Source organism: Stegodyphus dumicola, chromosome X1, assembly GCF_044657685.1.
Source record: "Stegodyphus dumicola isolate Sdum_Otavi_A_Nest chromosome X1, ASM4465768v1".
Classification (NCBI taxonomy): domain Eukaryota; kingdom Metazoa; phylum Arthropoda; class Arachnida; order Araneae; family Eresidae; genus Stegodyphus; species Stegodyphus dumicola.
Window position 1 is genome coordinate 197,781,234 of NC_140780.1, and position 23,835 is coordinate 197,805,068.

The following is a 23,835-nucleotide window of genomic DNA, read 5'->3' on the forward strand; positions in this document are numbered from 1 at the left end:
GAGAAAACACAAGCATTTTGCATAGTTAGGTTAACAGATAAATATTTTTGACAAGTTATCCCCAGACTTTATGGAAGGTTAGCAGATTTTAAGAAACAAAAATTACGAAAATAAAAATTCACCACAGTTTAATTTTCATGTAATAATGTATATTGTTCATTTTCTGATTCTTCGCAAAATATTGTGCGTTTTGATGTGGTACAAATTATAAAATATCAATTTCATGTGATACAAGTAATATAAGTTATACAACATGTAAAATGAGTTTTAGTTTTACACTTTCCCCTCCATCCTTTTTTTGGATAGTATCATTGCCATTGCGCTTATGGAATTATCAAGAATATTTTAATAAATTTACGAATGTGTTTAAAACATTTAGAAAATAGGTTTGTTTTCAATATACCAACAGGAACTGAGAATGTAATGTTTTAGTTTAAACTTCGATATTTTTCCTCAATTTTTGAAAAATGCACTCACTTGTTTAATGTGTGCTGTAATTATGTATTTAAAAATGTGCAAGGAACAGCATTTTTATTTTTATTTTTAATTTATAAACTGAACATTTTCCATGAAAATTTGTTGTATTTCCATTCATGAAAAAGGAATTTAAAAACTTAGAATTTATGCTTGCTTTTATGATTAAAGGAAATAGGAAAGATTAGAATTAGTATGGTTGGTTTGCTTACAGGATATCTCTATTTAGTATATATCCGTTAAAATCCTATTTTGTATAAAATATGCTTTCACCGCCTCAGATTTTTTTTAATCTGTTGCCCAAGCATTAAGGCTGTTATTTTTAAACCTACTTCTGAATAGCTTCTGCAGAAGTCGTTTAATTTCGATTATCATTCAACGTTTGTCCAAAATAATTTACTAGGTTGTATATCAGTGAAAGCTAAAGAAGAGAAAGTTGTATTTGAGGATTAGAAGCCTACGGTAATAGTCAAATTTATTTGCTTACTAATTTAGAAAAAAGAAGTATTCGTAAGATTATAATATATTTAAATTATGTTGAACGAAGGCAATAACGGAACAAGATGAGAAACACTTTGTCCTTCAAATTTTCAGAAAAATAACGCATAGTGATATGTGTCTGATTCGGAAAAAGAGTAATGGGGGGGGGGAATAGCTATCATGGCCCGGCCATCAAAATGATGAAGTCTTAATCCGAGTGATTTTAATCTGATTGATGTTGCCTGGGAATAATTTGTAAACCATTTTCATAGCAATAACAAACAGTATTATTCTGTAAAAGGATAAACAATGACCTATGTTTTCTTGGAAAAAATAGATATTAAATATATATAAATCAACTGCAATGTGTATTTCTTAATTGTCAAAAACTAACAAATGAAAGTATATTTGTAATTTATTTTGTAATACATCACTGGGATTTAAGACTGCTATGTGAAAAAAAATGTTAGTTGAATAATGTTTATAAAAGTTAAACAAACAGTAAAGTTTTGTTGCAGATATTTTCATTAAATTTGTGGTTTTGATTTCCCCAAACTTGTATGAGTAGTGACCTTGAAGAACTTTAATGTTAAAAAGGCTAACGTCTTAAAACTGCGTACGAATTGTGTTAAATATGTTGCAGAAAAGCATAAGGCTGCTGCCAGTGTCATGTAATTCATACTACAATAAATGAATCAAATGTAGCAAACATTTTTATAAAGTTTGAAAGTGAAACCAATATACGAGGTCTTAATATTCTGTGTCGTTTATTCTGTCATATAAAACTTCGCTTCTGTTATATACTCCCTAGAATATACAATTCAAATATAATGCACGGTATATGAAAGCGTAGTAAAACGCTCAAACGATGGTACTAAAAATCCTCATGACACACTATAGGATACTTCATTCTCATTTCCCTCGTCAAGTGGTGACGTAAAGGACATGGGCTTGGCTGCGTTTTCTCATTATATGAGGTCGGCTTAGTGTCGTTTCGTCCTTTCCTATTTCATCCTCAGATCGAAATCGTGCCATTTCATCCGCTGTCTTTTCAATCGCTGCCCCACTGATTTTCCCTTTCCCGTTACATCCCCAGTTCAAAAATAGTGCCGTTTCTTTCTGCCTTGCCCCAAAGATTTTCTCTTCCCGTTTCACCGTCCTTCGAAAAGTCATTTTACGATGTAGAACACCTGTTTTCATCAATTAAAACGGTTTAAACCAGGTAACCCTTACTACTTTGACCGGTCTTAACTTTTGCTTTCTAATATTTATTAAATATTTCTTGTAGAAAAATTACGCTAAGCAGAGTAATGAATTTCAGGTGTGCTTAAAAAGTGTCTATCTGAATCTAGTTACGTTTTTGTTATATAGTGTTAATTTTTTTAAAATTTCATGTACGTTTAAAGTGATAGAGCAAAGGTTGCACTGTTTTAAAAGATAATAAGTAATAAAAAAGTAATAATAATAAAATAATAGACAATAAGTTATAAAAAATAAAAAAGTAATAAATATATAATTAAGATTAATGTATCTGCTTTATTAAAAATGCAGTAAGCCTTCTTTAAAAGTGACCATACACGGTTGTAGATGATTTGGGAGCTTTGTGGGTGCTGGAGTCTTAGAGAAGGGGGGTTTCACTGTTTGTTTATGTTCTCAAAAATACAGGTTTCTTTCAGAAGGTGACCTCTCCAACAGGTCGGAATACAGAATTCACTACAATTATTTTATAATAGGTAATTAATTAATTTAATCTAATGTCAATTACAAAAGATTCTGTATTATAAGAGAAATTTAAGTATAATATAACTGTAATTTTTCCTTCACAGACAGCTATTACATAAGCTTAATTGTTTTCTACATATTTTTCAGCGTAGATAACTGATACATGTCCATGGGAATTCAACAAATGCACAACTAATGCATGATAAGTTATAAAAAATTAAAATTTCAAACATTAACAATAATTTACCTATTATTATACAAAATACTGTTAATGAATGATAAATTTATATAATATTATATATACTTAGAATCTAAAAACAACAAAATCAGAATTTTGCGACTCATATAATTATAAATATATATCCATATTGTTATAAAATTTTATTAGAAACCTACTGTATGTGCAGTTACTTGTGATTTTTTAAAATTGCAGTATTACTATATTTCGTTATGAACCCAAAAAAGTATGTCGCATTTCACGCCTGGGAATCACTCCGAAATTACTTCACAGCAATTGGTGTATTGATCAGATTGTTAAGTGCCCCGTCAATTGGCATTTATCACGCAATGTTCCCTGTCTCAACAAATGACCCTCTGAATAACAACTTTTTGAAAAGGGTATGAATCGGAGAAAATTCAGCCTTCCGTCTATAGGAATACTGATGAGGTGGATGGGGAGAGAGCAGAGGATGAAACAAGAAAGATTTTGTCAGTACGGGGGATACTGATGGAAGATGGAGCAGCGGATGAAACGCAAAATCTCTGTGGGGCGAGGTGTTCATTGCTAAGGAAAAAAGTGAAAGCGGCTGCTGGCATATTTAACAGCGGAATGCAATTGTTATCTATTTTATCTAGGTTTAATTTAATTTTCAGTGAGCTGTGCTTTTTCTTTGAGTTACAGCTCTATAACAGAATGTGGGTCTACTATTTGTACTGAAAGCAATACAAACTTATTATCGAATTCAAATAAAAAACGCTAAACATGGAATTTACCAACAACTTTAATTTGAACATCTACAAATTCTCTACGGGTAAAAGTTGAGAATACGAGGCTTAGTTATTATCTACACTCTCGATTATGTGCGTGTTTATATGCGTTTATATTCACTTCTATCTTTGTATGCACATTTAGAAATTTAATTTAAATTTGAGCATTTGAAAATATTTATTTTTCAATATTGATTCTCATGATGAAAACAAATCATATTTCTAAAAGTATATATTAAATTATAAAGTGCGCATACTTACAGATATATGAATTTTTAAATGTTTGAGTTTAACAGCATCTATTCTGCCACGTATACTTTTGGTTTATATAAATGAAAATATTACAACATAATGTTGCGGAAAAATTGTGCTATAGCTTGATTTCCCTATTTAGTACCAGTTCCACCTACCAAAATGGCTTTCATCAAGATAAAAAATAACAAACTTATTGCTTGTATTAGTCCAGAACAGAGGTTCTCAACCAGGGAAAATTCCCCCTGGGGGATTTTATTGTTTCGGGGGATGCAGTCAGCCTTTTATTTAGCTGTTAAGTATTTAGTGTATGAATGTGAAAAACTACTTTTATTCAAGTTTTGGTATTTATCAACATCTTCCACACGTTTTGTTGTTTAATTTAAAAAAACACGTTAAAAAGTTATCTAAATCTAAATAAATGTATTTATTTCCCAGTTTTGTAAAGGAGATGGAAATTATCTTCTAGTAATGGTGAAAGGGTTGCATGGATTAAAAAAGGTTGAGAACCCCGCTCTAGAACTTATCAATCGCATTTTCCTAAACTACGTACCTAGTTTAAATACAGGTACCTGGTATATAAAAAATATACCTCTAACATTTACTGTGGTGTAATCCTTTGTTACATTATTATTTAGGATAAACATTACATAACAATAGTGTAACAGCAAATTTGATTTTGTCTTATTTAAACATGATTATAATTTGTATATCAAAAGGATTTTAAGCCATATTATTCGCTTTGCGTTATTTATTCAAGATTCTCAATGTGTAATGAAAACTTCTATATAATTAAAATTATTTTTTAATGAAACCCTGATATGTTCTTTTTTATGGTGCATAATAAGTGAACAATTTAAAATGACTCTAAAAAAACACACAGAATACTCTTCTAGAGATGTATATTTATTTGACCAGTCTTCTGAGTTATGTCCGTAAGTACTAACGTATATGACGTATGTTCATCAGACTGTAGAGCTACACGAACTTACAGGCATAGAAGCATTTCAACAACTAAGAAATTTCTACAGGCTAAGCACCCATTTCCAGCGCAAAACAAGTTGAAAGTGTAGTGAACTTTAAGTTAGGATAACTGCTGCTGATGAACATTCGATTTTTATTTATTTTTTTCCTCAATAGAAACTTAGATATATAAACGTTTTCCAATAGAAACTTAGAAAAATAATTTCTGTGTAGTCATAACTGCGCAGTTATTCAACACTATTTATCATAAAAACTTATTTTTATAATTGTTTTTAACTGAAAACTTTTATTCTAATTATTTTCATGACACGCATGGTGACAGTAGTAACAATATAGATTTAAAATTAGTTGCACTGCTCTAAAATAGCACAGCTGAATTAGAAATCAAAATTTCATAATAAATCATGCATTTTGATCTGATAAGAATTCAAATACATTTGAGGTCGAAAAAATACTTTCGTCAACTTGTGTCAAATCTTTTTTCAGAATTTACTGTAATGAGAAGTTCATAATCTACTTCAATAAATCTATTAAATAGTTGTACCTGTTTTGATAAATAGTTAACGTAAAATTAAAATTCTTTTCACATGTTGATGTGTACATGAATCATAATGTTTAAACAGCTTCACGATTATTCAAAATTCCAAAAAGTTAATATTTTCATCTCTATTAATTTTATGCAGACATCAGCAGTAGCCATGATCTCGGCATGAAAGAAATAAATACTGCATAAAAAGACAAATTGAGGAATGAAACTGATGTCATTCCGGAGTGAAATAAAATTAAATACAGTCTTCAACCCGATGGCGCTGAAACTGGGTGGTAGTACGTAGCATAGTATTTATTACACTTTTCTCATCCATTCAATGGACTTGTTTCTACGAGAAAGCATTCAAAAATTTTTAATAATCAATAATTATTATTAACAAACGAACAGAACAATAGAAAAAGTTTACAACGCACATGTCACACTAGAATTAACAATGATAGTAAGACGCGAACAACAAAGCCGATTTCAGCTGTATATTGCATGCCAAGCCACTGAAACGTTGTAAAAGTTTAGATGTTTTATACATATATATATATACGTATATGCATTCATATACATATATTTATATATAATGATAAAATGTTTTTTACCAACAACATTGACGACTGACGTATGTGGTAGAATAAATACGTATGATACCAAGAGGGATTTTTTAAAACATTGATTTGTTTTTCAAAACCACTCTTTCAGGAAATTGTTCACACACACAGGTGCAAGATGTACGCAGTCCTTCTTGAACATTATACATAAACAGGGATACTTGACTGTACACACTAAAGTTCAAAAATTTATATATATAGCTGATACACTTCGACGAAATCTTTAACCACTGAAGGTCGACGACTTCGCATTCATACCTGGATACTTGAGAATCTATTGCTTATGGATATAAAATAAAGACAAAACATTTCACCGTTCACAACACACTTTTTCTTTTGCACTAAAAATACAATCGATGTAATTAAATTTCTCAGAAATTAAGGCATACACCTCTATATCTGGTGCGATAGTTAAATTAATTGTCATAATGTCCTTATCTTGGACGCAGCGAAGAAGTGAACAATTGTTTACGAATAAAAGTATACATTTCAGTATTGGTTTAAAATCATGACTCATTCTAAATAGAATAAATAGAAAAGAAGGCTGTTAGTAACAATATTAATAGGGCATATTATAATGCAGGTATTTTTCAATTACACACTGTGTATTTTACATCCATTGCACTATGAAAAATTCAACACCTTAAATTTAAAAAATTAAAAATTGAGGGAAACTTAAAAACAAATGTATGGTCCCTGCAGCTTTGAGCGTAGGAATTCCTTTCAGACTACTGAGAATTCTGCTTTATTAGAAGAATGCTGCTGGGAAATAGTTAAATACATAAAAAATCTGAAAAATAAGATTCAACACATTCATGTAACTATCTAAAAAGGCTTCATACAATGAATCTGTGCATTTGTTTCTGCTTTCCATACTGAATTCATTACAAGCGAAATTTTTATAATAATTATTTGATGACGTTGATTTTCATGAACATTAATCTTATCGGAAACTGAAAATACGCAATTACAATAATTTTATAAAAATAAATAAATGAGTTGTTATTTTTTAAACTTTTGTGAAAGAAAAAAAGAAGAAGCTTGTAAAAGAATATGCATTTAATAATCGAATTTTATTATTAAATAAAAAAATAACATTTAATAATCGAACGAAAAATTTTGCAGAAAATAAAAGTGTGTCGCATAGTTAATGGAGTATTTTAGTAGCCCTCGTAAGTAGTTTTATTTTGTACTGCGTTAAGCTATATGTGTGTTACAGGCTTGATGGCGTATTAGAGAACTTATTATTTAAAAAAATGTAAAATATTTACGCTGCAAAATTGTAATTTGATGTTCGTTATTGGATTATATATTACAACATACAGCAAATGTTTTCCTTGTGGTTACATTTTTTATCGAAGGGAAACATCTGACCAGAGTAAACATTCTTTAAATATTATGAATTATTTAAATACTATATTGTTTATTTTAGTACTTGTATTTGCTAAAATACTTATTTTAACTTTAATGCATGAAAGTTATTTCATTATTGTCTTTTTTTTATCCCATTGGAATTATTTGATGTTATCAAGTACTCCATTAAGTTCACGGAATTTCACAGTGATGGAACCTAAGAAAACTGAGAAGTCAGAAGGGAAAAATTACCCTTTATATAATTTAAAGAATAATAAACAATGTCCAGACTTCAAGGAAAGCTAGTCTTTAAAATATCAAATGCCTTCTTTAATTGGATATTGAGTTTAATATCTGATAATTTGTTTTCTATGAAAACCTCAAATTTAGCTGAAATATTCCGATTGTCAAGCAAAACGTATTTTATATCCAAAGACTTGATAGCTTTTGTTACAGTAAATTAAATTACAAAATTTCTCTTAATTCTACAGTACTTGAGATAAACATAGCAAAGTTTCATTCCAACAAGATAGCTAAATGGGATTATAAAATAACTTCTTGAGGGTTTATCTCAAAATACTCAAAAGTATTTCATTTTTTTTCCATTCGTACTATCTGAATTTCAAGTTACGTATATACGTTGTACGTATATTGATATTTAGTATGCTAAAAATCTAAAGAACAGTATGAGAGCAACAATGATTATGGCAGTAGCTCAGGAAGGATATGTTGAAATGCGTGAAATCCAGGATAAAAGAAGAAAAAAGATAAAGTATTTTTAAGGCAACAATTTATCACTTAAACAGAATTTCGTGCATGGGAATTATTAAGCTCACTTAGCAGTATCTAAAGACAAAATTATTTGCGAAAATAAAAATTTATTTTTCCAATACAGAAAAGTGCTTGCGCAATATTCTTTGACTAAACTGGTCAGCTAAGGAGCAAAGAGCTAACAGATTTTTATCCAAAACTCAACTGAAGACTAATTTTCAGACCCGTACAGTTTCCAGTAAAAATAACACGTAGACCCTTCACTTGTCTCTTAATTACAGAAATTCGACGGTCATTTAAAAATTTACCCATATGGACTTAACCATATGTCCAATAACATAACAAATTTTAACAAATTTGAACATAAAGAGAGATAAAACTGTTGCCTTTAATTAAAGGAGAATGGGATCAATGCATATATGACGCAATTTTTATATGCACATCAAAGAAAAGGTCAAACATGTTAATTATGAAAAAAACATGTATGATTGACTGTTAACACAGGAGTTTGCTTTCTTAATTTTACATCCCCGAAGTCAATGATTTGAACAAAAACAATGAAAATGCATTTCGTTTTTGTATTGCATATTAAATATAATTCCTAAAATCCATTTTAATAAAATATTTGAAGAAAGAGCTAACAGAACTGTTTCTTTTGTCTGTCCATTAGTCTTTATTTATTTCATAAGTTTTTATTTACTTTTTCATTTACCGCTGAATTTAATTTAATTCACTTTCTGAAAATTTAACGATGAATTATTTCCGCTCTTCAATGAGAGCAAATTCATAATGTACTTTTCCTACATAGCCGCATACTTTATGGCAATAATTTAAATAAAAGCGGTTTTTAGCGAGTTTATTATTTAATAAATTCTATAATTCTGAATTGAGTAACAATGGAAAAAAAGTGAAACTGCTATTTCACACGAATTCAAAGCTTGGAGCTCTAATTACTCAAGTTTGTAAGACGATGAAATATAATGTTTTATTTTATTGATTCATAATCGTATCTGTCTCTTAAAACATGTCGTTGTCAGAATGAGGAGAGAGATTAAATATTAGCTACATTAGATGCAATACATTTTTTAAGCCAAATCGATAACACACGGAGCTGTCTGAAATATTTTTTAGGCTCTTTTTAGAGGCGGATATGTTTCATTGCACCGTAAGTTTTCTTTGAATCGTTTCTGATAAAATTTAAGTTCATTTTATAGTCACAATTGCTTTTAGTGAATTAAAAGCAACTGTTAAGCTGTCTTTAACTTTCATTATTTATTTATTAAAATTTTACATACCTGCATGATTTGTATTATTTCAGTTGAAATTTTAAAAAAATTAAATGATTTAATAATTTAGAATGATTGTAAGTACTCATTCGCCCATTTACATTTTAAGTATATACCGCAAAGCACGCCATCTTGTATTCGGGCTCATCAGTGGCCGAGCGGTAAAGTCTCTGAACACTGGTAGTTCGACATGGGTACAAATACCGACGAACAGGCTGTTTGCATAATTTTCCTTAGAATTTCACAAAGGCATGCCTCTCTATATGCAGTTAGTCCTCGATTTACTCTGCCTTAATTAGTAACCTAACCAAACCTTGCTTTCATTTTTCTTAGTATTGCGAGGAGAGGGCTTTATGAATCACTTCTTTTCTTGAGACTACAATATCTCTAAAACTTTTTTTTTTTTTTTTTTTGGAGTGTCAATTTTCCTATAAGGAGTCTCAATCCGTGGCGTTGAGTATATTGTTTGTTAACTCGAAGCACCACTATTTTGATTTAAAGATATTGTGAATGAATTCACAACATTTCCCCACATCTGGACAAGAGTTCTTTACTTTATTATTGAAAGCAACGTAGATGATTCTTAAGTTCATTTTAGCGGTAAAATAAATCGAGCAGTTTACTCCATTGTTTAACAGCAATCATGCATGTTATACAAGAATGGAAGATAGCTGAGAACAAGCTATAAAACTTTAAGCGAAAACTATAAATAATGAAATCGATAATAAATTTTAGTATTTTATTAACACTATACCACAATAAGGCTGAAAGATCACATTTAGTGCAGAGTAACAAGCACACCGAAAAATTGATATTAAATACAGTTTTTCGATAAATAATTATTGAAAATGCTAAAAATAACAAGTTACATTAGAATAAGCTCACGTAAAATAAACTATTCAAACTTATTGCAAACATGTATTGCAAAGATTTAATTCAGCAACCGAGTTAAAGATTTTTAACTTCCAAAAGTAAAAGAAATTAACTCACCGAAAATTTTTTATTCAGAATGATAACGTAATATTAACAGCAATCAACAACGCAAGTCCAACAAAACTTAGAAGAATTTTATCATCATCGTGTGAAATAATTAACATTTATAATTACATCCTAAAATACAACTCCTAAAACATAAGCAGAAGTAATATGAATAAAAAAAAACTAGTGCAATGAGTCAGTTTTAGTTTTCATAACTTCGAAAATAGCTTCTATTCAGATCATAAAACCCCCAGTAAAGTTTACTTTTAAATGTTGCTATAAAATATAAATGTTATGAATTACAACTATGCAAAACTTTAATTGTTTAACGGGAAAAAAATATAGTCCAAAATTAAGCAATGAAATATATTGAGAACTTCGAGTTTCATTACAGGATTCATAGCAATAAATTTTAAACTCTTTGATACCTTACGCAGAACTCAATTTGAAAATAAGTATAAACGACTAGTACGAAATGTATTTATGCTGAACAACGTAATTATACTTATCTTTTGCATAACTTCTATTTTTCATATGATAAGTACACTGCCTTTAATTTTGGGATAATGAGTGGAAAAATATTTATTATGAAAATTTTATACAAAAAGAAATGTCATTTTTATACGATAACAAACAGAACATTAATAAAAAAGTAAGAAATTTGAAAAAAAAAGTATAAATTGTGAAAGTACTTTAATTTTTTATATTTATAACAAATTGAGCAAATTTCTGTTTAGTAAAAATCTGTAAACTGTAAGTACATGGCATTTTAATAGTTCTTGCCGGAAAAAAAAAATAAAAACTGATTCATTGCTTTTGAGTATGTCGATATATTAACAATCTACATTATCAGTACTGAAGATAAATAAATACACATTTTACAAAGCATATTTGCAAACAAATATATTGTGTAATACATGTCGAAGCAGTCGATTTTTTAAAAATTTTTAGTCTGGTATTGCAAGTTTAAATAAGTCATAAATATTGGGAGTTCTGAAAATCATGAACGTACTATAGACTATAAAATGGGGATGAAATTAGGTTATCCTTAATAAAACAACAACAAACAACCACTGAGTCACTGATAAAAACAATTAAATAATTTCAATGAACGTTGTTTTTAACTCTTAACATTAATGAAAATGAAACTAATTGATAACAGTCATTTTCTGATCATGAAGTAGAAAACGATGAAATACGTATAGAAACACTCAATGATAAGACGTAATACAAAATTATGATGATTTGTTCTTGTAGCAATCCTAAGCAGAATGGGGGTTAGACAAATGGAATTTTCTAATGACCATTCATATATTACGAAATGAAATATTTTAAACACATCTCATCTTGAAACGTTCTTTGCATACTCTTATGAAATGTAGGGCTCCCACATGAGGTAACTGTATCTAAAGAGTAAGAGAATATTTGTATAATGATTGATACAATTTAATTTCAACTTTCATCTGAAACTTGATTTGAAAGGTAATTTAATATTGACCCAAAAGAGACTGAGATGCTGACTTTGTGAAGTACTTTGTACGAAGGAAATGTACCCTATTAATCTGTAATATCTACTACGTATATCGGAAAGGCGTATAGCTGCTTGTGCTGAGGTTCACATGAAGGAATTAAATCAAACCTAAGTAATCGAAGCACATGTCAGATTGAGCACGTGGAAAATATTACCAGAGTTAAATTCAGAACATTGTGCATCAGCGTGGGAACCCTAAAATGGCAATGTCACTCTCATTTCGACCCTGAACTAAGTAAAAAATCAACACTACGATATTAGTAGTAGCAGCAACATAGAGTATTTTGTATCAATAAACGTCGTATATCGGTTAATCAATAGCCGAACCTCCGAGTCCAGGTGAACCATAGGGGTTGAATTTACGGCAAGCTAGCCTCGTCAGAGCTAGGAATCAGCGGTCTAGCCACTAGGCGATCCACCCCAGGACTCGTATCCACAATATCTCCCACAGATGTGGTACTAATATCTGTGTTAGTGGAATTTCTTGAATCGTTGTCCTCATCATGTAAACTTTCCCGTCTTCCTCTGGGATCACCGTCGGTTTCATGTTTAATTTTTTCTGTATGCTGATCTTTAACAGCAGCTGATGTGGAAGAATCCTTCTTGTCGCTATTGCCAGTAGTACTGCTGCTATTTTTGCGTTTTCCGTCGTCTTGATCTTTTAGTTTGGCTTCTAATCTGGCTTGCTCATTGATCTCTTTAACCGCTCGTAGTTCCTTCTTGAGTTTCATCCGCCGGTTCTGGAACCATATTTTTATCTGTCTCTCTGTTAGGCAGAGGGCATGAGCTATTTCGATCCGCCTCCGTCGAGTCAAGTAATGGTTGAAGTGAAATTCTTTTTCCAGTTCAAGTGTCTGAAATCGAGTGTATGTCTGGCGACCACGACGCCTTGGACAGCCATTCGGACCTACAAAACAGAAGCAAAACACAAGCCGTGGATGTAATGTCGCATCAATAATTTTGCGATTACAGATTAAGGCAAGATAGTGACAAAGTACAGTGAATAACTACAGTTATATTTATGTACTGAAATGTATTACCATATAAATAATAAAAATTAGAAAAAGAATTATTTATTTAAACTACATAAATTAATTCTAATTAAAATTAAAGAGAGTTAAAACCAAGATATTTTTTCCTAAGCTTTTAATGTACATTTAATGCGATAGACGTAATGTAATTGCCCTCATACAGTTCATTAAAGCCCAAATTTCCCGTTTGATAATATGAGCCTTTATTTGAGGGGTGTGGAATTTAGTAATGAAGGAAGCAACATCTTAAGATATCAAAACCTAGTTTTACTTCACCTTTTTTACCTCTTTACTGAGCTTCTCTAGAAAGCACTTTATTTCATTATGATAAAATATTTGACATATACTTTAAATAAAATCCTAAAGAGGTCAAAAGGAATTCCTTCTAAAGTGCATTTAATTCATTGTCTTTCAAATGCCGTTTGAAGATGTATAGTAAAAGCACAATGCATCTTTAGCGACACTATAGCAGCTCTTCTTGTCTCAAAACCTTTTACCGTGGTTGGTTTTTCCCTAATTTTGAAAGTTCAAATAGGGGCAGTTGAATTGCAGCTTCTTGGAATTTCATTGTATATGTTTAACCTTCAATTTACAATGGAATTGAACTTGACTAAAAAATACAGAATATTTATTAAAGCCCTTTTTTCTAGAGTACGTGCATTTTATTATTATTTTATTGCCATTACTTTTTTTCCTTAATTTATGTTTAACTTCTACAAATTTGATTGGTTTCAAAATTTTCAGTAAATATTAATCAACATATTTTAGTTTATTTCTGCTAAGCAAATCGGAAGAATTGTTAGAATAGATAGAATAAAACAAATAATCTGATAAAATGTTCTTCCATTACAGAAAAAAATCCATTTTACTCTGTTTTTGTCCCTCAGAAGCCTTCTCCCCCCAAATTAGAAATGTATTGACTGCAAATTAAAAACATAAATTTCATTAAGAAAATCAGAATAATTGCAAGCTCATGATTCATATCTGATATTAGGAATTATGAAATGTTTTATCATTGAGAGCATTCGAACGCACTAATCCTTTATTTAAAATAATTTAAATAGCATTCAGCGACTTAAATAACTAAATAAAATAATTCATATACAATTTATAAATGTTTGATTGTTGATCATTGCATATATAACATGCAAAATATTTTCTACATATTTAAACTTACAAAAGGAGAAGATGTAGAAAATAAAATTTGGTCATAAATTTCAGTATTATAAATACAATACTTTAGGCTAAAATTTAGTAGTAATTAAGTATCGGATATTTTTATAGTTTCTACGTAATATCAATGTATACCAAGCATCGCACTGTAGTTCAAAATAATATTATTTTAATTAAGTATTGCATATTACCATAATATGTAAAAATATCTTATATTAATTGGTGTGTTAGTTTGAAATGTAAAAATATGAATAAAGATGTAAAGGATATACATGAGTGTATAACATAGAAGAAGAAAAAATATTTGTAGTGGGTGTGCCAAGCCTTAACTGATTACACCATGAGCTGGTGAAATATGTATAAAATTATCATTTCTTAAATTAATTAATGTGATACCATTATAATAATTTAGAGACCAAATTCAGGAGTTAAGAAATTACGCACAACATGGCTGCGAGTTTGTACATGAGTACACTTAAAATCCCAACTTTTTATCTCTTTTAAAATATAGAAAACAATAAAATTACTAACATAGTTTAGTCAGTGCATGTTAATTAATGTCCAATTTCACTGTACTTTCGTGCTTTCAAGTTTCTTCTCTTTTTCTTTCTTTTCTCTTCTCTCCCCTTCTTTTTATCTTTAGAAGTTAAACAGATATAGTCCACATAATCTCATATAAGAAGATCGCAGTTTTTATAGTATCATTATTGTCATGCAATATTAATTTTTGTTCAACGATATTTAAGCTGTATTTTTATCCTCCTCACAAAACATTTTTATTCATAAGAAACTAGAATCTTGCAGTAGAAAACAGTATCATCGCGTACAAATTTCTGGGCTTAATTTTAATAAGCAACTCGTCTCCAGTATAGTTAATAGTGAACTTTATTCGTGGCGGGTTTTGTTAACTGAGTTTAAAATATTATAATTGAAATATTTTGTTTTAATAATCAAAGTCTGGTGTTCTATATATCATTACCAATCTTAAATCTTAATTTAACAATCAAACTAAGCATTTTTTGCTTACAATGCAAGATTTAAAAGCAAGAAAAATTGTTAAAATTTATGAATAATAAACAATATACTCACAAACAAGGGCTCTCAAACGGGGGGAATTCCCGCCAGGGGAAATGTAAGAGTTGCAAGGGGGGAATGCTTCCAGTTTAAAACTGTATTACACATTTGTCATAATCTTCTTCGCACACTTCACATTTCAAAAACAGTTTAAATAATTTCGCTATGCAAAATGTTATGTAAATTTTTCAAGATATAATAACTAATAAAATTGCCAACAATGCACTCAAAGAAGTAACTGTTCTGAAAAAATTGTGTACTCATTGCTTCTCTCCTTAATACTAATAATGAAAATGTTTTAGCCATGTTCTTAAGCATCACTAACGACATTACTTGGAGGTGCTGATTATAGTCTTAAGCATCAAGAAGAATATTGCTTGAATGTGCTGATTATACCCTTAAAAAACAATATGGGAGATAGTTAGTCATTGATAATATTAAACATTAATGAAAACATATAGAAGTGTAATTCTGTAAACATCTTATTCGTCAACTACGCATAATCCCTTTGTTAGAAACATTTGATAGTTTCGAATAACTATACCGTAATATTCACGATGAAACCTTTAACTTGATTTTCTAGTTTCCTTTTAAATAAGGACAATAACACTAACGATAAATGTTATTGCTTCAGTCAGATTTTTATTGATATAAATACCCTTAATATTCTTCAGATAATTTTTTTCCAAATCAGCATGTTGTTTTCCAGATAAAAAATTTGCAAATATTTTTTTGCTATAAAATTTTAACGGCAGTTTGTATGCTTTCCAGACTAAAATGTTGCAAACGAAATGTTAATTAGGTTTTTAATATATTCACTATTCATTTTTCTCTAAAAGCCCTGCGGTAAGGAAAAAATTACAGCGTTTGATATTTTTTTTCTTTTCAATAAAAGAGCAGCATTTGTAATCACACAAGCAAATAGCGATTATAATTATTATACTGAAATAATAACCGTAGAAGCAATTCAGATTTATAAACCATCCGCTCTCGAATCCTTGACCTCTTTTATTTATTTATTTTTTTACTATATAAATGTTTTGATTAGTACTAAATTACGACCCCCCCCCCAGTTTTGATTAAAGTTCCCATCACGTTTTTGGTTTGGCAGGTTTTAATGAAAGGTCCTTTTTTAAAACATGAATATTTTTATATAATTTAGGGCCATTTTTCAACCAACTTCGAATACTTCGGCGCATGCTTCTTAAACAACAGTGCTGCTCTGTAGGAGCAAATATGATCTGATCAATGACACGTATTATTAGTTTCAATACACCACTTCTCTTTTCATAGTAATACAGATAAAGATTTTTAAAAACATTTTCTTATTTGAACTCACACAAGAAAGTTTCCAGCTGTAATTAAAACTTTCCATTTAAAAAGGTTTGAAAATTTTATCATGGTTAAAGTAACAAAGGTTTAATAACAGTAAAAAAAAAAAAAAAAAAAAAAAAAAAAAAAAATCAAAATTTATCTCTCGAAGGATCTGTGAAGGGCATGGATTTTATTCCCTTATTGCAGGGAAAGTCGGTATAAAGAAGGTATTATGGTTACAGAGAGACAGAATTAATTTTTTTTTTTTTCTTCAGATTCAAAAGCATTTATTAAAATACTGTTTTGTGTGATTTTTGTTTTATCTTTAAGAAAGAGATTCATATTTCTAGACTACGTAAAAGTAAGTAACTTAATAATAAACACATATGCAATGGAAGATGCGTTCTAGAAAATACAAGTAAACTTTAAAGGGTATTATAAAACAGTAAATCTTGTTCTCTTCTTTTCCTTGAACAGTGAAAAATTGTTTTCAGAATTAAAAAAAAAGTATGATTTAATCATTTGTCTGCAGTCCTTACTTCTATCAAAAGACTGGTGATTCAGTAACACAAAGATATCTCCAGTTTAACTTCAATAAGACGATAAACTATAATAAAGCACATCATACCCTACTACCCTACATTTTAACAGCAGTTTTGAAATATAAAGTGGAAAAAAAGGCTTTACTCCATTGTACCTGAATTTTTCCTAATTTTTATAGAAGAGGAATTAACAAAGATTTTTTTTTTATAAATAACATACCCAAATAACATAGGAAACTTTACTATGTAAAAAATTTCCAGTTAACTAGTTTCTTCATAACATAAAAATATAAATTAACTGTACAAATACCTTACTCAATGTTTTATAGTTCAGATTTTCTTTTCCTTTTGGAAAAGACCCAGATCTTTAATTTTCATCTGTTATAGAGCTTATAAAAATATTCTATTAGCTTTACAAACTGTGAAGTAGATTTATGCACTTAGAATATGTACTATCATCTAAACCTATAATAATAATTTAGATAAACGTTTCCCATTGAAAAAATGCTTTCTTTTTCTTATGGCATATTATGGTTCTGAAAGCGTTTCAGACAGCATAAATAAGTTAATATATTATATTATGCGAAACATTGAGAGTTATAAATTCCTAAGATACTTTTACTAAAGGATATTAAAAAATCAAAGCAAACCATGCAGAAATATTGGGAAAAAAGTGTTAATTTATGATTGGCGGAAAATAATAATGCAAAATAAATACAGATTTAATTAAATTCAGATAATAAAGCTTAACCGTTAAAATAAAGTCACGCGATAAACAGGGAACATTATGTTAAACGTATATCATTAAACTTCTTACTCGCTTAGAAATGCCACTTTGTTCAACACTTCTAACATCATATAGGCCTCTAAATCCATAATGGTACCCAGAAGATTTAAATTCGGTAATTTTTTAGCATATTTGACTAATTTATGCAAACGCCATTTTACTCCAAACAGTCATATTTTTCAATATCTCTGTGTTTATTCCCAGAAGCTTAGGAGTATGGATCGTTGATGTGGAAGTTTTACTTCTTCTAAAAATGTTGCTCAGTTCGGGGGTAGGGGCAACACTTAAACGAAGGAAAAAAGTATGAAATTACCATCATCATGCTTTCTTTCCACCACATTCTCTCCCTCTTTTCGATCCCCCTTCATTTTTTTTTATTTTTATTTTTTATTTTAAATCTTAGATGCACTTTCTTCTTGAAGGGGGAAAAATATGCGGAAACTATTTCTCTCCAGAGGATGGCCTATGAAGGGGGAGGGAAAAGATAGAGGAGAAAAAGAAGAAAATGAAAAAGAGCGTCTCAGGTATCTTCTGGATCGCAATGGAGAATTCGAGCGCAAGAAAAGAAGAGATATAAATTTATCCTTTATTTTTTTACCTCCCGGCTCAATGGATGAAGTTTTTTGTGTGATACAGCCAGTGATGGCATTTCGGCTCGTTATGGCAGAGCAATGTAGGAGTGCTGTAATGAGAAGTGAGAGCAATGGATCGTTCAGACTTATGAACACTTGGGGAGGATGATATTCTCCATCCCTGATAAGAAGAAGGGAAGATTCAAAATTGTGAAACATTGTCTGCAGTTTAGCCAAAGGCTGAAGCACCATAAAATAAAGCAAAATAAATCAACAAAACAAATAAAGAATGGAAATTTGAAACATTTAGTTCTAAGGATTTTAGAAAGTTAAATACATCAACGCAATAGCTTATTCCCCGATGACTACATTTAGCAATCTAATAGACAAATTTTCTCCAGCGCTCACAAGGCAATAGAATTATTATAATACTTGAGCGTGATGAATTATTATAATAATGAGGGTGATCATTTTATTGATTTTAGGATTTTAGGAAACACATTTCTTTGAATAAATATAAAACTCAGTGGATCAGCAGTAAATGTATTCCTGTTTATCTTATAGAAATGAAAGAAAAAAAGTTAATTTTAAGACGAATTCTATTATCGAATGCTTTGCGTATCTTAATTTGTCTTAATATCTTGTTAGGTTTGATGCGACTAAAATGTTAATACAGTGTACAGGAAGCAAACTGTGAAAAAATTAAAATGGATATTTGTGATTTCAAGTAGCAATTCCCCCCCCCCCCGGATTTGAGCTTATTAAAAGGACTTTCAACCTCTTATATAATAATTTTCAGCTATTTTAAAAATAGTAAGGACATTTTTAAATCCGTTCCTGAGAAATGGAAAGTTGCATAGGTTTAAGGAAAGGGTCTTTGTATAATATAATTATATTTCCGTCAATAAATGTTTCTTGTAAAATAATAGCATATTTCAATATACAGTAAAATCCTGGTTAACCGTAAGCATGAAATAAAATTTGCTGAGCTTGGAAACTTGTTACTTACACATTTTTTTTTTTTTTTTTTAAATCAATACCTTTTTTTTTTTTTCTAATTAGGTACCGATAAACCCAGTGTACTTAGAAATTTTTGAGAAATCTAAGAGATGACTTCTAATGCCCGAATTTGTTAATAATTATGTGAATTAGAATCTGCATTATGCTAAATGATTTCTGTGAAAATGAATAGATTACTAAAAATGGAAGCCTTATATATTTCAATAAGTTATTACAAAAAATTATGCATTTGAAGTGAATGTTTGCTAGTTTATTAAAGATGACGCTTTTTCTCTATCCAAGTTGGAGAAGGATAAAATCGCCAAGTTTTATCCGAGTCCTACCTTAAATACATAATTTTTTTACAGTCACATATGCATAATACTTCTTTTACACAACTTAAAAAGGTGGGTTTAAAATGAGCACTTTAGTAGTTATTTTATACTAAAGATATTAAAAAATAACATTATCATCGAAAATGATATAGGTAAAAATTAATCATTTCTTTGAAAGCAAACCATGAGTTATCCGAAAAATGGGCTTTGCGGAGACCCACTCTTCCAGTTAGTTTGGATGAAGGGGGTTTTGTTGTGAACTATTAAAATAAAATGGATAACTGAAGAGAAAATGAAGATAAATGCAAGTACTCTTACATGTGACTTAATTCTGGGGTTAGTTTCTTTAGTTATACTTCCTATTCTATTTATCACAATGCATTAAGCAATGCAATCATAAAAAAATTAAGTATTATCCTAGTTATTATTTTTATTTTTTATTCTGCTTAATTTATTCTACTTAACATTGAACGCATTATCCAGATTATTAATTACTATTATCGTACATTTAGCTTCTAGAAAGGCAGAAGTATAAATTTAAAGACATGTTTAATAGAGCAACATATTCTGATAATTACGCTTCAATTGGAGCTGTATAAACGTCAGTATTTAAAAGACCTTTTCTAAAATAACAGATATTTGAAATACTTCAATAAAAAAACCCCACTTAAAATACTGTAATTTTATTTTGTTTTATTTTCAAACCTCAGACCCCTCTATATTTTGTATAAGAAACGTTCACATACGCTAAAATGCATATAGAACATCACAAACTTGATAACAGGAATATAAAAGAAATGTGTAAAAATATTTCCACCAAAAGATAATTTATCTGTGACTAAGACAGTTACCTCAACAGGAGATTACTTTCCCAAATTAAAAAAGACTAACTGAATCTAAAAATAGGTAAATAAAAAAACCCCACTTAAAATACTGTAATTTTATTTTGTTTTAATTTCAAACCTCAGACCACTCTGTATTTTGTATAAGAAACGTTCACATACGCTAAAATGCTTATAGAACATCACAAACTTAATAACAGGAATATGAAAGAAATGTGTAAAATTATTTCCACCAAAAGATAATTTATCTGTGACTAAGACAGTTACCTCAAAAGGAAATTACTTTCCCAAATTAAAAGAGACTAACTGAATCTAAAAATAGGTCTGTATAGTTTATGAAATGCGTATAAGCTTCTTTAAGACTTTTTAAGGGACCACAATCTTACTAATCTTCGTTCATCTTCACAAAATTTTGAATTTTTGCTTCAATTAACGTCTGAGTTTTTAACGCTACATCGATTATTTCCTGGCATGTTGGATGCGAATTATGATTGCGCTATGCAGAATTGGCTTTTCACAATCTTACAGAAGGCTTACCCATCAAAATCCATTTTGGATATAACACGTTCTCCGCAGCTTCTTTAGGTTGAAGGAACAATGAAAAGGAAACATTTTGTGCTCCATCAGAGTCATCTGAAAGAGGATGCAGGGTACTTGCATCGTATACAACAACCAGCAAATTCAAATAAATATGACTGATGCAAAAATTTCATGTTATTTTCATTAAAAAGTCACAGAAACCTTTACTTCTGAACTACATCGAAACATATTGTAAATATGTTATGTGAATAAATTGTCATAAATAAATTGTCATGTGAACATATTGTCAATGAAGCTATTAAAATATTTATTCGATGAATCAATAACAGTTGCCTTATTTTGGTTGTAGAACATCCATACGAAAATAACGAAATTTACTTTCGATAATATAGTTAGTGTGCTCTGTATAGTAAAGCTATTAATTTGAAACACGTGTTATAGCTTACCAAAACAGCTAGCAAATGCTTGTGTTTAAATGAAGAGGTATTTATAAAAGTTTGAAATCTTTCGAAATGCTCTAAATCTCTGAGGTAAAATTTCGAGTTATCTTCTTCAATTTCAAAATGGTGTTTAATCTTTTGAATTTCCTTCTTTTCATATTTTAATCAGTTATTTATTTAATGGAATATTGCATACTGTGTTTTAAAGGTGTTACCGTAATATGCTTTATTTATTTCCAGTTACCAAACGTAGAACAATTGCATACAACACTGCTCTTTATAAACGATTTTTCAAAATTCTGGATATAAGGAAATAGAGAAAATTGTTTCGAAAAAGCTCGTAGACACTTCCAGCTCTTGTAGGAAAATCAGTTAAAACTCACTTTTCTTTTCGACTACTTTTAATGCATTTCTAAAACGCTCATTTTATGAGTAGCGTTTTAGTACATTAAGAAATATATTAATATATTGATAGAGTATTCTGTTAGAAACATTTATCTCGGGTAAATTACAGTAATTCGAAATTTTAAGCAAAGAAATGGCTATTCTTTCATATCTTCATCCGATTATCAAAGCACTTATTTTAAAACTGAAATCTTCAATATTTAAAATTTCTCATTTTTCCATTTCGAATAACATAACATTTAATACAAATAATTGTTTATAATCTGCGTTGCATTTATAACAGTGATTTTAACGCTTTTACTTACGATTAAATAAAAATAATTTTATTATTAGTTATTGTGAGATAAAATTATTTCTTTTTATTTCCATCTACGAAGTAGTGCAATCGCGAAAATTTTCGGGTATCATATTACAAGAGAAATATTTATTTTCATCCTTCCCAAATCCATTTGGACTACTATTTTTGTGTGATATCTGTTCGTGCGCACAGAATAAAAGACTGTTTTCTCAGAAACGGATTGTAAAATGTAAAGCGGATTTAAAAGGGATTTTTGCGTAACATCTGTACGTACGCATGTATATATGTGTGTACCTTGCATAACTCAAAAAACAGTTAGTCGTAGAACGTTGAAATTTTGTATATGGGACTAGTATAACATCTAGTAGTGTACTTTTCTTTTTTATTGCAATCAGCAAAACCGACCCCCCACACACATATATATAAAACCACTCCTTACCCGGCCTTTATTTTCGCAATCGTTGGTCACAGTTACATACTTCTAGTTACAGAAGCATTTTAAATGATGCAAACATTCATGTTTCAGCAATGCCAAATTTAACAGAAAAGTAATTTTCGACAAATAACGAAACCTAACTTTCAATTCGGTCTCCCGGTTCCTATACTTATATTTAGGGAATTGCTTTCATACTTTTTTATGAAAAAAATAAAAATGGAAGAAGTTTGACTCACGTATGACAAAAATTGACCAGGATATTTAATTTTAAGATTTGCAATTTTTGATGTTATTTTCAACTTGCCTTTAAGGATCGATTATTCAAGTTAGAATTATTCGACGAAATAAGTTTAAATGAAGTGCAGGAAAAACTGTGTATAATTTAATAGGCCGTACAAGCAAATGATATGGTGTCCACATCAAATTTTTTCAGTCGTTTGATTAAAATTATTCAGTCAAACGACAATTATTAGCTAGCAATTATTAGCATTAATTTGAAACGTTTGGTGAGACTGATCGAAAATTGAATTCTTAAGCAAACGCAGAGCGTATGCTATGATAGCGAAGTTTCATGTTAAATATTGTATTATTTCCTGAAAGATAAAACTGTACTATTTGAAACATAATGTTCTAAAATTCTATGTATTTTGTTTTCTTTTTTTACTCAAGTTTTGAAAGCAAAGACAATTTTTTTTTGGAAGAGTTCATTAAAATTTCAAATGGGAAAACTTCATAAAAATTAGAGCATATATTCTACACATTACATTACAATTATTTTTATTGACTTAATGACTTATTGACTTTCAGTATTTCATCCGGGTAATAAATGAATAAACTCTTCAACTTTGTTAAAAAATTCAGACTAAGCCTAAAAAAGATCCATTTTTTAAAATGCAGCTCGTGCCAATCAGATTTTATATTTTGTGTTCAGGGCAGAAATTTTAAGCTATTCTATGTGCTCTTCGATAAAATTTATGTTTCCTATTCACAGAAATCGCTATATTATATTTTATCGAACAATAAATTGCATCTGTAAAGACAGGCAATAAAACAGTCTTTAAATTCGTATAACTGCCTCTT

General features: G+C 29.5%; 1 protein-coding gene and 1 long non-coding RNA gene across 3 annotated transcripts in view; one reads left to right on the forward strand and one right to left on the reverse strand.

Moving 5' to 3' along the window:
• Positions 1 to 23,835, forward strand: part of LOC118180843 (uncharacterized) — a 110,040-nt gene that overhangs the window by 82,196 nt on the left and 4,009 nt on the right. The window lies entirely within an intron of this gene.
• Positions 4,803 to 23,835, reverse strand: part of LOC118180842 (uncharacterized) — a 59,967-nt gene continuing 40,934 nt past the window's right edge. For both annotated transcript variants that reach the window (XM_035349896.2, XM_035349895.2), the window contains one exon: positions 4,803 to 12,874. In XM_035349896.2, the coding sequence (XP_035205787.1) occupies positions 12,327 to 12,874 (548 nt within the window). In that variant the 3' untranslated portion in view covers positions 4,803 to 12,326. The remainder of the gene's footprint in view (positions 12,875 to 23,835) is intronic.